The sequence below is a fragment of the Ahaetulla prasina genome, chromosome 4, assembly GCF_028640845.1.
Source record: "Ahaetulla prasina isolate Xishuangbanna chromosome 4, ASM2864084v1, whole genome shotgun sequence".
NCBI classification, from domain to species: Eukaryota; Metazoa; Chordata; class Lepidosauria; order Squamata; family Colubridae; genus Ahaetulla; species Ahaetulla prasina.
The window spans coordinates 27,444,801-27,463,278 of NC_080542.1; the positions used below are offsets into that span (position 1 = coordinate 27,444,801).

Genomic DNA, 18,478 nt, shown 5'->3' on the forward strand with positions numbered 1-18,478 from the left:
GGCCTATATAAAGGATCTGCTTTCTGGCAGTCTCTGAGTCAGGCAAAGTCGAACTTATCTTGCTGAAGTCACTTACTGGTCTCCTGCCTGCTCTGAGGACTTTGCTAGGACTTTGGGCAGAGCTGCAGAGGCAAGCCTGATTCGGATTTCCCTGACCCGGCCGTCAGCGGAGGAGTGGGACACGACAGGAATGAGGGTCATATGATAACCTTAAAAATATTTAAGGCATGAACGCGACCCAGGTTAAAAGGCTTGATCTGGAACAGATCTGGGCATTTTATGGCCTGCAGGCCACATCCCAGTGGGAGATGGGGCGTTGGCAACAGGGGCAGGGATGGTATGGGTTAAAGGGAGCAGGAATTGAATGGGTGGGTGTAGGTGGGTAGGGTGTAACTCCGGCAGCCCTCCACAACAGTCCTTGGCTCCTTGAGAAATGGAATTACCTATCCCTGATCAAGGCCATAGTTTTAAAAGTGTTTTTGGGGGGAATTAGAGGTCACTGACTATTAATGATGCTAAAACACACATGACTTAGAGAGAGAAGGTAGCAGTTATAGAGTAATAAACAACAAAATAAGGAAGATGTTTAGCTGTTCTAGTCCACCTTTTTTTTTTTGTAAGGCATACTTTCTGACTTCCATTTCTATGAAAATATAAATAAAATAAGGATATATATATATACATACACACACACACACACACACACACACATAATTAGAATAAATATGTAAATAAAACAATGCCCTGTTATATCTACCTATGCTATCTGTATCATCTGTCATTAGATATTGCTGTCTGGGGATTAGCCATTTTTTGAGCTGGACTGTTGGCCTTTGGAAAGATTATTATCAGTAGTGTCTTCTTTTTCTTTGATTTTTTTCTAGAAATGTTTGCTAGTTTGGTCTGCCCATAGAATTACTTGTCAGCCAAAATCCTTCATATTGTCAGTGTCTTTTGACTTTACTACATTGTTCTTACATGTTAATGCTATCATCTCACAACTTTTATAGTACATATTCTGTATATATGAATGCAATTTTTTAATTTGTGTTTGTGCGTTTCAGTAAATTCATAAAGAACAGAAGTGGATGCAACCTCTGCCTGGTACCGAGTTAAATGCCTCTTTCTACAAGTTGAATATGTGTTTGTTACAGTGTTTATATGCAGTTGTTTATTGACTCAGAGTAAGAAAGTTGGGAAGGACAGTAGCAGATGTTTAGATATTCTTTCCATCAGTGCCACCTCTTTTGTGACAAAATTATAGTTTTGCAACATTTCCTGTAGGAACCTAACAATCTTTCTCTTCTTGTTTTTGGAATCTTCCCATTCTCTTTTGCACGTGTCTTCCAGATGTTGACTTGCACATTTCCAAGCAGTACTGAATAGCAGTAGGAGGATGGTGGATCATGGCTGTTGGCCTTCGATGCTGATTAATGGATTTAATTGGGTCACTAGATAATAAGAATGTCTTCTTCTATCCTCTCTGTTCCCAGCTCCCCCACTTGTTAAACTTGGCTCCACAAAAGTGCAGTTGACCAAGCCAAGCACAGTTGCGTGTACAGCAACAGATTTCTATCCTGGCAATATATCCATGACGTGGTTCCGAAATGATAGGATTGTGCAAGGCCCCGAACGGCTTCCTACTCAGCCCGGCACTGGCCAGTTGTTCAGAGCAGAAAGTCTCTTGAAGCTCATACCAGAATTTTTGGATGCCGATGCCAGCTTCTCTTGCCATATCAATCACCAAGCATTCAAAGGGCCAGAGGTACTAGAATTCCAGCTGCACTTGCAAGGTGAGTATAACCTTTTGCTCAGAAAGCAAGGAATCCAGGCAGTCTTTCTCCAGCTGTCCAGTCACAGCCTCTTTAAGATGTTCCTTGAAATTTGGGCTGAAAGACAGAGCCGAGTGCACAAAATGCATCACATTGCTTATTTAAATCTTTATTTTTTAAAAAGGCCTAATTGACTCTATTGATGTGACCCAGACACTTATATATCCTTATCTTACAAAGCTCATGTGGCTTGGTTATTGTGACATCTTAAAGTCGGAACCAAAGAAACCACGTGAACCAGCCGCTAGTTTGTCTTCTCAGGAGGCTCAAAGCTAGCTTTAGACTCAGCTTGGAGAGATTTTCTGCCTTATGGGTAATGTCACTCTTTCAACTGATCTGTATTTAGTAGAAGAAGAGAAGCTCTTGGGCACTGATATATTTTCTCATGCTAAGTTGAAAGACACCACAGGGTGTTTTTTATATGGTTGCCCAGAAGAATATGTACAAGTTGAATATCTGGTGATAGAAAAAAGAGCAAATCACCCCCTCCCTCAAACAAAACGTAACACAACAAAATAATAATAATTCCCTCAGAGGCTGAACCCCTAGCACAAATGCTTCAGAATCAAAGTCCTTCACAAAGGAAAAACAAAACAAAACAGCCTAGCACTCAGCTGGGCATAATAGCACGAGGCTAGCAGATAAGAGCTTACAAGCAACCACAGGAGACAGTTCTTTTGCTTTCAGCCAAAACAATAAGGACTGACAAGATTAAGACAGTAGCACACAGAAACTAATCAGATTTACATGTCCATCCCTCCCAGTGGCTAGGATTAACCTCTTCATTCCTGAATGACCAAGCCAAAAGAAATTATCCCATCAAAAGGCACACCAGCAAAACCCATTAAAATATCTGAATCTCAAAAGCTAAAAAAAAGAGTATAAAACCTTAAATATCTGGTTCTCAGGTCAGCTAGCTGGCTCAGAACCCATTGCTGATGTCACTCCTGCTTCCAGAAATAAACTTATTTCTTGTTCTTCCTTGTTCTTCCTTCCTTGTTTCTTGTTCTTCCTTGTCTATTTGTCCTACAATGCTAATAGTTTTATCCCTGCTGGAGGGACGCACCAAGAAAATGTTTTTTCCAATAATGGCAAAGGGTGGGGCAGGGAGATTAAAGTACTAAATTGTACCCCCTGCAAAATCTGAACATGTCACATGCCATTTTGACAAGATTGCACCGTTCAGACACAGTGGTACACGATCTAAGGTCCTGGTCCTACCTATAGCTCCCCAAACATTGGACGTGGACCCTAGAACTGTGCTGTGAGTTAGGGGAAGAGAGAAATAAAAACACAAACAGTATTGCAGTAACTTCATATATCTGCAATGATGGTTGTTCAAACTGCCCGTGATAAAAGCTACAGTAGATTTACTGTCTTGATAGATTGGTTCTTTGAGACTGTAAATGCATGGCTTTTATGCCTTGTAACCTCTGCTAGGACAACTCAAATGTCAACTTAGGGGTCCATAGGGCTTAGTGGGGCTGCCTGGTTTCCCACTGGTGGGCATCCTACCTCTTGGCTCCCTGTAGGATCCAGGAATACCCAAACTGAGCTTTGAGGTAGCTTCGTGGCTCATGACGTATGTTTGTTTCAGATCAGTGTTTCTCAAACGCGGCAGTTTTAAGATGCATGGACATCAACTCCCAAAATTCCTCGCCTAACAACACAGCACTGAAAAGCTTGACTGATAACCATTTTTTTACAGTACAACTTACAACCATTGCAGCACCCCTATGGCCACGTGATCAAAATTTGGATTTTAGGCAACTTACTCCTATTTATGAGATTTATTGCAATGTCATGTGATCATCTTTTGCAAAGTTCTGACAAGCAATGTCAATAGGGAAGCCAGATATCACTTAAGAACCATGTTATTAAGTTAATCACTGCAGTGATTCACTTATAAACTTTGGCAAGAAAGATCATAAAACAGGACAAAATTCACTTAAAAGCTATTTCACTTAACAACAGATATTTTGGGCTCAATTGCGTTTATAAACTGAAGACTCTCTGTACAAGCATCCTAAAGTTGCAAAATTTAAGAAACACTATTTTAGATGGAAGAGGGGAACAGTCAGTAGTTGGAAACTGATTTTGGTGTTTACTGATTGATCAGCTGAAACAAGCCGACATCAACTGAAACTAGTTCACACAGCAGCTGTGACAAAAATACAGGTAGGCCTTGAGTTATGACCACAATAGAGCCTAAAATTTCTGTTATTATGCAAGGCAGTTGTTACATGAATTTTCCCCAATTTTACAATCTTTTTTTCTACAGTTAAGTGCAGTGGCTTCCAAACTTTTGGGATCAGGGACCAATTCTGCGGAGAAAGTTTTTTCTGTGGACTGGAAGGGGCATTTTTTGGCATGCTGTCTGCATCCTGTGGATGGTGCTTTGCTTGTTTGTGTGGCCTGGTTGGGGTGTTGGGGTTATGACCGGGGTTGGGGACTCCTGGTTAAATGAATCACTACAGTTGTTAAATTAGTAACACCATTGTGAAGTGAATCTGATTTCCCCATTTACTTTGTTTGTCAGAAGGTCCCAAATGTGATCGCGTGACTCTGGGACATTGCAACCGGCATAAATACATGCCTTGCTAAGCATCTGAATTTTGATCACATGTTCATGAGGATGCTGTAATGGTTGTAAATGTGAAAAATGGTCATAACTCACTTTTTTCACTGCCACTGTAACTTCAAACAATCAGTAAATAAATGGTTGTAAGGTTGAGGATAACCTATAATCCCAGGTGGGTCCAAGACTGGCTTCAAGAAGTTAGGAACTGATGATGGGAATTGTCTATTGCAGTGTTTCTCAACCTTGGCAGCCGGCTGACTGAGGAATTGTGGGAATTGAAGTCCACCCATCTTCAAGTTGCCAAGGTTGGGAAACAGTGGCCTGTTGAATGCAGGACTTCAAATTTCCTTCCTCTCTTTGCAGCTCGGCCCATCCTTCAGCTGATCACAAGGCCACAAGGGGAGAAATTTGTAGTAGCTGTGTGTAACGTGAGCAGTTTTTATCCCTCTCAAATCAACATTCAGTGGTTACAAAATGGCGTGCCACAAAAGCAAGTAAAGTCAGAGGTGCACCGCATGCACAATGGGATGTTTTCCATCAACAGTGTCTTCTTCCCACAGAAAAGTGATGTTGAAATCACTTATATTTGTCGAGCAGAACATGAAGCTTTGGAAACCCCATTGGAACAGTCTGTCCTTTGGCAGCCAGAAGGTGAGGGAGACACGATTATTCCTCCTGATCTCCCAGGTACCCAAAGTGCTAGGAATACATTTTTTTATCTCTCACCTTCTTGATCCACAGTTACTCCTACAATTCCATCACCTCCAGTGATTTCTTGGATGTTGTGTTTGGTTATTGGACTTCTGTCTGGATTAATACTAGGAGCTGGAATAGGATACTGTTTATATAAAGGTAAGCTTTCACATGTAAACAATGAAGGATTTAATGGCAGTGATGAACTGCAGGAACAAAGCAAAGCCAGTGAAAAAACTAGGATAGAAGGGTCGGGGGGGGGCACCATATAGCTAGTCCTTGGTCCTTATGGTCATGTATAATTTGTTACTTATTACTGGGTGACATGCTACACCCAGCAGTAAAGATGATTCAGTTGCCAAGTGCCCAAATTTGATCACATGACCATGCCAAAGATATGGCTGTCCTAACTGAAAGCTAGTTGTTAATAGCTCTGTGGAGGTATTACACTTTTAAAGGTAATTAAGGGACCAATGGTAAGTACATTAATATGAACCTTTTAATTACACAATTTTCTCTCTATTTACAGCCAAGAGAAACTCAGTTACAGGAACATCCAATGAGCAAAGGCCTCTTCGAAAAATAGATGAAGAGAAGGTACTTGGCATTTCAGGCGAGACCAGGAGTGCATTATATATAGATGAGTTTGCTAATGAGCAGGAACAATGACTTTGACTGGATGATTACTATATATATTCCACTGTAAAATGTGATCTGGGTAAAGCAAGCTACAGATTTCTCTTTTGTCATTTGTACAGTGCATTGTTTCCTTCCATGGCTTAAGGAAACCACAAATATGTGAAAGCAAAAGGCCTTGTAGAAGACAAGAAGTGGAAATTGCTCTTTGGAATAAGCCACCAGTCCCAGATTTCTACTTTTTATTTTTTTTTTAAATCAAGCTATTTTACAAATTATGCTGTGAAGCCAAACACTAACCCTCTCTTTTAGTTAGTTATTGGAAAAGTGGGAGGGGGGAACCTTTCTATTATCTTTTAACTTTCCAGCTAGATGTATGCAAAATATTTAGAAATGGAAAAACTTCAAATTTGAACTAGTGCTGTTTCTGGTTTAATACAATTGAACACCTTTTGGTTAGTTAGTTAGTTTCTGTTTGTTGTTCTGGCTGCCCATGGTATATGGCAGGGGTGTCCAAACTTGGTCCCTTTAAGACTTTTGGACTCCAACTCCCAGAGTCCCTCAGCCAGCAAAGCTGGCTGAGGAACTCTGGGAGTTGAAGTCCAAAAGTCTTAAAGGGACCAAGTTTGGACACCCCTGGTATATGGAATCATTTATGCCAGCGCTACAGTTCAAAGGCATCTGTTTTATAAACCCCTGTTTTTCGGCCAGAAAGGCTATGATTGACATGCACCTAGATTAAAGTACAGGTATTTACAGCAGTTCATTTAGTGACTGTTCAAAGTTACAATGTCTTATGAAAAATAAAAACTCTTACTTATGACCATTTTTCACAGTTATGATATTTGCAGTGTTCCCATGATCATGTGATCAAAATTCAGATGCTTGGCAACTGACTCATATTTATGACTGTTGCTGTGTCCCAAGGTCTTTTGTGGCTTTCTGACAAGGAAAGTCAATGGAGAAGCCATTGACTGGGTTAATAACTTATCAACTGCAATGATTCACTTAACAACTCTGAAAAGAAAGGTTGTAAAATGGGGCAAAACTCGCTTAACAAATGTTTCACTTAATAATATAAATTTTGGGCTCAGTTGTGGTCATAAGTCAAGGACTATCTGTACAAACTTACTGAGCTATTTTTCATTGAAAAAATATTCCCTAATGGTTGCTGCTCATTTAAAAAAACAACAACAGAAATGTAAGATATTTTAGGGTGCTGTATCTGCCAGTTGAGCCTTGAATGGAAAAGAATTCAAATTATTTTAAATTAAAATCACATTTTTAAAAATAAGAATAGTGGGTTTAAAGGTAGGAAACCAGCAAGAAAATTATGTTTGGGTGGAATTAATGAGATTCTCCAAAAGAAGGAACTGAGAAGTTTAAAGAATGAAAGGTAATGTATGAAATGGATGTGGAAGTAAGGTTTCAAGATTAGAAAGGTATGAAAAGATATAATAAGTGTTGCTGATATAAATTTAGCTACTGTCCTGCTTTTGCATGCTTACTATTTTTTTTACATTTTTGTGCTTTGCATGAAGCTGCTTCACCCAAAATACAATAGGAAGAAAGTATGCTGCACATCTATTACATAGAAAGAAATATTGGAGTTTCTATATGTTTTTCAAAATAATTCTACCAATGCATTAAAATCATGTTCATTATTAGAGCCATGTTGCAGAAAGTAGGGAGCAAAATGTGGGAAATGCCACTGTAAATGACTTTTCTGTACTCCTATCCATTATGCCTCTAATACTGGTGGGACAAGCCAAGAGTTGTCTCTTGAAAATTTTATAACCTAGTAGGCTTCTATGGTAAAATGTGCTATTTCAAAAAACTGATCTTCAATCAGATAAATCTTTTCATGCTTGAACAATTTTGACTGGTAGTTTTAGCCAGAGGCATAAATATGGATAGATCCCAAGAAATTAAGAAACAAGGAGCAGACATAAATCTTTTTCTCTTTTTAGTTATAAACTTTAATAAAAAGTTTATTATAAGATAAAATACAAAGACGACTTCCGGTATCCAGTGGCAACGGACGTCTGGAAGGTTTCTCCTGCCTCCAGCGCCCGAATCCGGCCGCCGCCGAGGCCCTCAGGGGCCAGGTGTTCCGAAAAGGACACCTGCCGTGCAGACGGCTCGCCAGGGTCTCCCAGCCGACATACAGGACTGTGGGGACCGATGCTGGCGCGTCCTAGGCTTGGCGGGGTTCGGAGGCCACAGGCCGCGGCCATTATTTTGGTCGTCGCCTGGGCCGCTGTGCCCGGTGACACCGGGGCATTGGATTTATAACTGCAGCAGCCTGGTGGTGAACAGGGCACGGAGTAGAATTGAGGAGGAGAAGGGAAGGGAATATCGGTGGCGTGGTGGAGTGCTCCGGAGTGCGGGGGTTTTCTCTCCCCTGCGGTTGGAAGGAGCACGAGTTATTTTGGAGAGAGGAGAACTTAAAATAAGAAGATTACGGTTTTGTGGAGCTCTGGAGAAGAGGTGATGGAGAAATTTAGGAGGGAAGGTTTGAGGCCCCTCCTTCTGGGGAACAGTGGTGGCGTCCAGCTTCCGCCTTCACTATGAGAATTTTGATGACATCACTTCCCTTGACTTCCTGGTTGACTAACTGTACTCTGGACTCGTTGCTCCTGTGAGTGCCCCTGGTGGATCCGGAGGAAATTACAAGGATACTGTGCTTGCCTGAGGATTTTGATTCTTTTTTTCAAATGGCAAAAGGTCAGAGACCAACTGCTGGAGAGATGGAGAATTCTGGAAAAGTTATCCAATATGGACAAGAAACTGGATGATTTGCAAAGAGGCCAAACGGAAATAAGAGAAGAAATTGTGACTATCCAAAAGGATTTAAAGGATACTCAACAAGTCTCAGCAGAAAACAAGCAGAAAGTGGAAGGTCTGGAGGGTGAAATGCGGGCAGTGCAGAAAAGAGAGGAGACGACAGGCAATGCTGTGCTTGGACTACAGATGGATAAAATGTCTTATTTCCTTAGGTTTCAAAATTTGGAAGAAGTGGACCAAGAAGACTTGAGAGATGTTGTGACTAAATTGTTGGGAGAATTTCTTGGGAGAGGTGTTGATTTCATGAATTGGGATGTGGATCGAGTTTATAGAGTTAATTAGCAATATGCACGCATGCAGTTCCCAGAGAGGTTCATGTCAAATTTGTGAGAAGAGAGACGAGATGAAATTCTTAGAAAACATAGGAGTGGGGCACTGATTTACAGGGGCAGGAGATAGCCATTCTGAGGCAGATTCCCAGACAGGTACGTGAAAAAGAAAGAAATATTATTTTTGTCAAGCAAATTGTACCAGAAGGAGTGGGCTTCAGATGGCTGATGCCAGAGGATTGATGATTTTCGGGAGGGCATTACGAAAAAATCAGTACAATTGCGGAGGCTACGGCCTATGTGGAGGAACACAAAGCCTTCCTGGAATCAGATGACCCAGGAATTGAAGAAGGGGAGGTTATAGATCATGGGGCTGAAGCGGCTGCCGCTGTTGCGGCCCTGGAGTTGGGTCAGGCTGAACCCAGAGTTCTGAGATCCAAAACTAGGAAGTGATAAAGATATTTGGGATTGTGTTGGTTTTCCTTATTCTCTTTTGTACGATATTCTGTTTATTCTTGACTCTTCTTTATTACGTATTTAAAATTTGCAAACTTTGCTACTTCGTGTCACCTGCTTGCCTTATGGCTGTTGTATGTGTTAAAAAATTTGAGTAAAATTCTTATTTTAGATAAGAAAAATGAAAATTTACCATACCTGATATGTATTTGTATAAACCTTTTTTGACTAATAAAAACTTTTTGAACAGAAAAAAAAAAAAAGATAAAATACAAAACAAAACAAAAGTTTTGAAAGTTAGAGGAAACTAGAGCCCTGCAGAGAAATGGGGGGGAAAAAACCTGACTTCCCACTTCTGTACAGTAGAATACAAAAAGGTTATAACCTCAATCTTTTGCTTTACATTTTTAAACATTTCAAGCCATACCTATATCAACAGAGTAATCATCAAAACCTAAAATAAAAGTTTCATTATTTTCACTTTTGAGTACAAAGTCTAGAAGTGGTTTCCAAGTAGAACCAAAACTAGATAAGATTCTCCTTTTTAATTAAAACAGTCAATTTTACTGTCTCCACCAACTCCCTCACCTTTGTGATCCACTCTTCCATTGTAGTCATAAATCGTTCCCAGTGTTAATTCAACTTTAGACTTGTTGCTCTCATTTATTAACATCCCCCACCCCACAAATTGAATTCATATCTTGTTCATTTTAATTGCATGCACAGAGCCTACAATTCTAAGAGCAAGAAGTCCAAAATTCAAATAATGAAAAATGTCCATCTTAATTGATAAAACAACCCCTTACCTATGTTCTGAAAATAATATAAACTCAATCCTGGGCAAGTATATTTAATTTCTCACCCCCACCCAAAGGATATAGCCATGCAAATCTCTGCAAAGTGTTTAAGGTAAAGATGAAGGATAATACTAGAATACAGTATTTGATAAGTCTTTTCCTGGTCCATTGTGTGGGAGTTTTAGAGTTATGAAAAAGTTGCTTTCCTGAGGATTTTGATTCTTTTTTTCAAATGGCAAAAGGTCAGAGACCAACTGCTGGAGAGATGGAGAATTCTGGAAAAGTTATCCAATATGGACAAGAAACTGGATGATTTGCAAAGAGGCCAAACGGAAATAAGAGAAGAAATTGTGACTATCCAAAAGGATTTAAAGGATACTCAACAAGTCTCAGCAGAAAACAAGCAGAAAGTGGAAGGTCTGGAGGGTGAAATGCGGGCAGTGCAGAAAAGAGAGGAGACGACAGGCAATGCTGTGCTTGGACTACAGATGGATAAAATGTCTTATTTCCTTAGGTTTCAAAATTTGGAAGAAGTGGACCAAGAAGACTTGAGAGATGTTGTGACTAAATTGTTGGGAGAATTTCTTGGGAGAGGTGTTGATTTCATGAATTGGGATGTGGATCGAGTTTATAGAGTTAATTGGCAATATGCACGCACGCATGCAGTTCCCAGAGAGGTTCATGTCAAATTTGTGAGAAGAGAGACGAGAGATGAAATTCTTAGAAAACATAGGAGTGGGGCACTGATTTACAGGGGCAGGGAGATAGCCATTCTGAGGCAGATTCCCAGACAGGTACGTGAAAAAAGAAAGAAATATTATTTTTTGTCAAGCAAATTGTACCAGAAGGAGTGGGCTTCAGATGGCTGATGCCAGAGGGATTGATGATTTTCCGGGAGGGCATTACGAAAAAAATCAGTACAATTGCGGAGGCTACGGCCTATGTGGAGGAACACAAAGCCTTCCTGGAATCAGATGACCCAGGAATTGAAGAAGGGGAGGTTATAGATCATGGGGCTGAAGCGGCTGCCGCTGTTGCGGCCCTGGAGTTGGGTCAGGCTGAACCCAGAGTTCTGAGATCCAAAACTAGGAAGTGATAAAGATATTTGGGATTGTGTTGGTTTTCCTTATTCTCTTTTGTACGATATTCTGTTTATTCTTGACTCTTCTTTATTACGTATTTAAAATTTGCAAACTTTGCTACTTCGTGTCACCTGCTTGCCTTATGGCTGTTGTATGTGTTAAAAAATTTGAGTAAAATTTTATTTTAGATAAGAAAAATGAAAATTTACCATACCTGATATGTATTTGTATAAACCTTTTTTGACTAATAAAAACTTTTTGAACAGAAAAAAAAAAAAAGATAAAATACAAAACAAAACAAAAGTTTTGAAAGTTAGAGGAAACTAGAGCCCTGCAGAGAAATGGGGGGGAAAAAACCTGACTTCCCACTTCTGTACAGTAGAATACAAAAAGGTTATAACCTCAATCTTTTGCTTTACATTTTTAAACATTTCAAGCCATACCTATATCAACAGAGTAATCATCAAAACCTAAAATAAAAGTTTCATTATTTTCACTTTTGAGTACAAAGTCTAGAAGTGGTTTCCAAGTAGAACCAAAACTAGATAAGATTCTCCTTTTTAATTAAAACAGTCAATTTTACTGTCTCCACCAACTCCCTCACCTTTGTGATCCACTCTTCCATTGTAGTCATAAATCGTTCCCAGTGTTAATTCAACTTTAGACTTGTTGCTCTCATTTATTAACATCCCCCACCCCACAAATTGAATTCATATCTTGTTCATTTTAATTGCATGCACAGAGCCTACAATTCTAAGAGCAAGAAGTCCAAAATTCAAATAATGAAAAATGTCCATCTTAATTGATAAAACAACCCCTTACCTATGTTCTGAAAATAATATAAACTCAATCCTGGGCAAGTATATTTAATTTCTCACCCCCACCCAAAGGATATAGCCATGCAAATCTCTGCAAAGTGTTTAAGGTAAAGATGAAGGATAATACTAGAATACAGTATTTGATAAGTCTTTTCCTGGTCCATTGTGTGGGAGTTTTAGAGTTATGAAAAAGTTGCTTTCACTGAAGGATATTTTGCTACCTGTCAAAAAGTGCAACAGCAGCAAAGAGAGAAAAAGAAGGAAATGAAGGAGACGATATAATACTACTCTCTCTTGAAGAATCTCAACTACTACTGAGCATTTAATGCTTGTAAAAAAATTATTCTCTTCAACCAAAAACAGTGCCATGAAATAGATCTCATACACATAAACTTTTGTTAAGCATAGTTGCTATTCAAAACCTATCCTGCATTGTTAATAAAAAGGTTTTGATTTAATATTATATACAGGATCAAAACAGTGTGTCCTTGTAGGAGTGTTACAGCTATTTTTAGCCAGGAAAACCCTATTTTGTTGAAAATTTTTCATATTTCTATCTTGGGGCCTCTCATTCTTGGGCCTCACATTCTTGCCCTTAAATTCCTGGAAAGCTATCTGATAGACTTGTCAAAGAATTTGAACCAGGCCAGCAGTTGGTTCAGATCTAATGACCTTTTTCTTTTGCAGATAAATTAGCTAGAAAGTTTTGCATACTTAATTATTGAACTTATCTATTAGGAGCGGAAGGGGAGGGCTGTAATATTTTAGTAATGCACCCAATTTCTGAAAGGGACATCTTCTGCAGCACTGTGAATACTTTTATACTTGTTGTTTGATATCATGTGCCTTTGTTTTCCAAAAGTATATAAAAGCTAGACCAATTTGTGTACAGGTAGTCCTTGACTTACAACCATTCATTTAGAGATCATTCAAAGTTACAATGACACTGAAAAAAGTGACTTATGAGTGTTTTTCACACAACCATTATAGCATCCCCATGGTCACCTGATCAAAATTCAGCTGCTTCGCAACTGACTCATATTTATAACAGTTGTAGAGTCTTGGGATCATGTGATCACCTTCTGCAACCTTCTGACAAGCAAAGTCAATGGGGAAACCCAGATTCACTTAACAACCACACGACTGACTTAACAACTGCAGTGATTCACTTAACAACTGTAGCAGGAAAGGTTGTAAGAAGAGGCAAAATTTACTTAACAACTGTCTCACTTAGCAACAGAAATTTTGGGCTCAATTGTGATCATAAGTCAAGGACTACCTGTATTGGGGTTTCTCTATTTGTGAGTAGTTCTGAAAGTCTCTTTTCACTGTAATAGAATAAATAGGCTGCAGTTTCCCATTTTGTGTGATAATTGGCTATGTTGCAGCAAGAAGAAGCAAATCCATTATTTGATTGGGCCAGTTGATAGTTGGACCATCCTCCTGACATTTTTATATTTCTTAATTGCAATTTATCATTACGATGCTCATTTTTAATCCCTGCTTTGTGACTTCATTCTAAACTTTGAATATTAAATAAAGTTTTGTTTTATAGAACCCAGCAGGATATGCTTAAGACACGTATCAGCAAATAAGATTGTCAACAGTTTGAAGTCTACCAGTGATGATATGTAAAAAGTATGCTCAGACTGGTGCATTTCTAAAGGTATTGGCCCCTTTTTATTTCTTATTTTTTATCATTTTCTATAGTTTTTCCTTTTTTTTGTCTCAGTCTGTGGAAGAGTTTTATTACATTGGATGAGATTACTGTTTCGCCACAGGAGAGAGCAGCTAATAAAGATAGGATATATACACTTGCATGAGTGTTCTTGGAATCAAAAATCTGAGCTGGTTACTGAAACAGGTTTTATAACTGTAGCAGGAAACTTATATTACAGGGATAGATAACACCCAAGTCCTACTAGTAGGAGAATCAAAGAATGCACTACAGATAGTCCCTGAGTTACAACAGTTCATTTAGTGACCATTCAAAGTTACAACGGCACTAAAAAAAGTAAATTATAACCATTTTTCATAGTTACAACCTTTCTAGCATCCCCACGATCATGTGATCAAAATTCAGATGCTTGTCAATGGGTTCATACTTATGACCATTACTGTGTCCCTGGGTCACATGATTCCCCCTTTGCAACCTTCTGACAGGCAAAGTCAATGGGGAAACCCAATTCCCTTAACAACTGTGTTGCTAACTTATCAACTGCAGTGATTCACTTAACAACTTTGGCAAGAAAGGCTGTAAAATGGAGCAAAACTCATTTAACAAATGTTTCATTTAACAATAGAAATTTGGGGCTCAATTGTCATCATAAGTTGAGGACTACCTGTATTCACAACAGTTGCAACATCCTAGGGTCTTGGGGTCAACAGTTGTGATTTTCCCAGGCAGCTTCCAGTAAGCAAAGTCAATGGGGGAAGCTGGATTCACTTAATGATCGTATAATTCACTTAACAACTGCAGTGATTTGCTTAACCATGACAGAAAATGTTGTGAAGTTAGGCAGGGCTCACTTAATAATCACCTTGCTTAACAACAGAAATTCTACTCTTATTGGTGGCTGTACATCAAAGACTATCTGTTATGGGCAATTTGAAGCTGTATGGAAAAGCACCATTTCAAATAGAATCACTGCTCAATCACTGTCTGTTTATACAGCCAAGATACTGCAACAGAGTTTGGACTGGACAAATGTGTCATGGTCACTATCAAATGAGAGAGGAAAAAAATGAAAACTCAAAATTCCCTATGAAAATAATACCAAAAGTCTGAAGGAAGACAATTGCTACAAATATCCTTCAAAGCAGACTGAACTCAAGAAAAAGGCTAAGAAGAGAATACATCAAGAGAGTGAATATTTTAAAGTCCAAACTCAATGGAGCAAATACCATCAAGGCTGGGTAATTCCAGTTGTTAGATACACAGCTGGGATAGTAGATGCAAGCAGAACTAAAAGCCCTGGATAAGAAGACTAGAAAAATAATGAATCATGGCCTTCATCTTAGCAGCGATGTTGACAGATTCTATTTACCAAGGAAAATAAGTAGAAGGGGAATGTTGCAAGTATGTCAGAAGGTTGAATATGAAAAAAGGGCATTCACTATCTGAAGAGCAGTGAAGAAGATGCACAAAAGCTAATATATCAGGAAGGGTTACTAAGTACTGGAGAGACCAAGCTGCCCTTTCAAGAAAGACTAAATAAAGAACAGAAAAGAGACATGAGAAGATAAAGTATTACATAACCAGTACATTTAAAATAAAAAATAGCGAACAAAGCAGATAACAAGACTTGGCAATGGCTAAGAGCAACAAACAAAGAACTTGGATAAAAGATAAGAAGCTGAACAAAAAAGTTAAAGAAACACTGGGCCACCTAATTAGCTGCAAGCAACAGCATGAAAGAGGAGCAATAATGGTGCATTGGAATATCTGCAAGAAAAAACCTCTGCCTGCAAGCAAGAAGTGGTGGGACCATAAAGTAGGGACAGTAATAGAAAATGAAGAAGTTAAAGTACTCTAGGACTTTAGAATTCAAATAGAAAGGCTCCTACTACATAACAAACCAGACTTAGCAATTGTGTATAACATAGACAAAAAAGTCTGGATAGTAGCCATGGCAGTACTGCAGACAGTAGGGTAGAAGAGGAAGAACTGAAAAGATAACAAAATACGAAGATGAGGGTTGAAGGTTGAATTGTCCAAGCTTGTGCATTGGTTTCTTAATGTTTTGTTACCAGGCTAGGTAACATCTTCAGCAGAGTTTAGGGGATATGAGTGTCAGTGTTCTTCTGTTTATAATGGCTTCAAGTGTGAGTGTGTCAAGTGAGGGTCAGGTGATGGGTCAGATGTGAGTCATCAGTGAGAGTCTTGTGATAGGGAGGTTACAGCAGGTCAGGATCATTGGGAGGTGAACTGCTGGTGGGGGGGGGCTTGCGTGGGTTGGTTGAGAGTCGGTGCTGTCTAGTTGGCCATGTGGTTGATTTGGATTCTGAAGGGTTCATAGGCTGATTGAACATCCATGTCTTTAAAGCGCTCCATGGCATAGGGCCGGGATATTTACGGGACCGCCTGCTGCTACCGAATACCTCTCACCGACCCGTGCGCTCTCACAGAGAGGGGCTCCTCAGGGTGCCGTCGGCGCGACAGTGTCGTCTGGCGACGCCCAGGGGAAGGGCCTTCTCTGTGGGGGCTCCCGCCCTCTGGAACGAACTCCCCCCTGGACTTCGTCAACTTCCGGACCTCCGAACCTTTCGCCGCGAGCTTAAAACCTACTTATTCATCTGCGCTGGACTGGGTTAGTGTTTTAATGGGTTTTAATGGGTTTTTAGCTCCAAATTTTAATCCTGGCCAATTTTAATAAGTTTTTTAATTGTATTTTAATTTGTATTTATTGTATTGTATTTTTACCTGGCTGTGAACCGCCCTGAGTCCTTCGGGAGAAGGGCGGTATACAAATTTAAATAATAAATAAAATAATAAATAAATGTGTCTGTTGATGGAATTGCTTGTGGATTCACACGTGGTGGGTGATAGCATGGCCAATGATTTTTGTGTTGCTCCACCTACCATCCAACCAAACTTCTGGACACGCTACGTCGATAAGACCTTCGTCATCATCAAATGGTCCCAAATTGAAGAAACATAACATATTCCCTGGGATCAAATTCACATGCGAAGAGGAAATGGACAAAAGACTCCCATTCCTTGACATCAGCATAAGGAGACTAAACAACAGAGAACTGGAAATCCGCATCTACCACCCACGCACCCAGACCAGATTTTCAGCTTTGCAAGCCACCACCCACTGCACACAAAAGAACTATGTCCAAACCCTCTTCAGAAGGGCCAGGACACATTGCAGCACCACAACACTAAGAAAAGCAGAAGATAAACAGGTGCTTGTTGTCTTTCTCCATAATGGCTATCCGAAAAGCTTCATACTCCAACATACAACACCCAAACCACACCACATCACATAGCCAATGACCATGCAAAAACTAACCCTACCATACACAAAAGGGGTATCGGAAATGACAGTCAGAATTCTCCAACTCCTAGGAACAGCAATAGCCCAAAAACCTATAGCCACACTTTGTCAGGAATTATCCAGAACCAAAAACAAGATACAGAAGGATGAAAGAAATAATGTAAACTACAAAATCAACTTTAACCATTGCAACCAATTCTATGGGAAAAACATCATGTCAATTAAAAAACAGGATGAACGAAGACCAGCTGGAAATCAAACACCACGATCCCAAATCCCTAATTTCTACCCACACTGACACCAAACAGATCATTTGGAGCAACACAAAAATCATCAGCCACACTACCACTCTCCATGCCACACTGGTGAATTCATCCAAGCCTGGCACTCCACAAGCAATTCCATCCACAGGCACTTTGACCTACAAGTTCAACCATGAACCTTTGAACCCCTCAGAATCCAAATCAATCACATAGCCAGCCAGCACCAGAACCAGCAGTTTACCCCCCAATGACCCTGACCTGATGTAATAACCAATGACCCTGGCTTGATGTAAAGTAATAACCAAAAGCCAACATGGGTTGTCAAAAACGGATCATGCCAGACTAATCTTATAGCATTCTTTGACAAAATGACAAAATTAGTGGACCAGAGGAATGCTGTCGATATAATTTACTTGGACTTCAGTAAAGCATTTGATAAAGTAGACCATAACCTACTACTAGATAAAGTAGAAAAATGTGGGTTAGACAGCATCACCACCAATCAGCTAAATATGAGCCAGCAGTGTGCAGCAGCTGTCAAAAAAGCCAATACAGTTCTGGGCTACATAAACAAGAGGGATAAAATCAAGATCACGTGAAGTGTTAATACCACTTTATAATGCCTTGGTAAGGCCACACTTGGAATATTGCATTCCGTTTTGGTGGCCATGATGTAAAAAAGATGTTGAGACTCTAGAAAGAGTGCAGAGAAGAGCAACAAAGATGATTAGGGGACTGGAGGCTAAAACATACGAAGAACAGTTGCAGGAACACAGTATGTCTAGTTTAATGAAAAGAAGGACTAGGGGAGACATGATAGCAGTGTTCCAATATCACAGGGGTTGCCACAAAGAAGAGGGAGTCAAACTATTCTCCAAAGTACCTGAAGGCAGGACAAGAAGCAATGGGTGGAAACTAATCAAGGAGAGAAGCAACTTAGAATTAAGGAGAAGTTTCCTGACAGTTAGAACAATTAATCAGTGGAACAACTTGCCTGCAGAAGTTGTGAATGCTCCAACACTGGAAATTTTTAAGATGATGTTGGATAACCATTTGTCTGAAGTGGTGTAGGGTTTCCTGCCTAAGCAAGGGGTTGGACTAGAAGACCTCCAAGGTCCCTTCCAACTCTGTTATTATGATTAATCTCCCCATTCCCTTAACAACTGTGGCAAGAAAGGTTGTAAAATGGGAACTCACTTAA

The 18,478-nt window shown here is 39.7% G+C and overlaps 1 protein-coding gene across 7 annotated transcripts in view; it reads left to right on the top strand.

Annotated features, from left to right (window-relative positions):
• LOC131198603 (tyrosine-protein phosphatase non-receptor type substrate 1-like) overlaps window positions 1–18,478 on the top strand; it is a 53,273-nt gene that overhangs the window by 31,670 nt on the left and 3,125 nt on the right. For 3 of the 7 annotated variants that reach the window (XM_058183415.1, XM_058183414.1, XM_058183419.1), the window contains exons 3-7: window positions 1,494–1,793; window positions 4,777–5,064; window positions 5,155–5,265; window positions 5,636–5,703; window positions 13,554–13,677. In XM_058183415.1, coding sequence (XP_058039398.1) covers window positions 1,494–1,793; window positions 4,777–5,064; window positions 5,155–5,265; window positions 5,636–5,703; window positions 13,554–13,646 — 860 coding nt within the window. In that variant the 3' untranslated portion in view covers window positions 13,647–13,677. Of the gene's footprint in view, window positions 1–1,493; window positions 1,794–4,776; window positions 5,065–5,154; window positions 5,266–5,635; window positions 6,566–13,553; window positions 16,504–18,478 lie in introns of those variants that run through there. The other 4 variants (XR_009155119.1, XM_058183416.1, XM_058183418.1 and 1 more) reach the window with 4 other exon arrangements.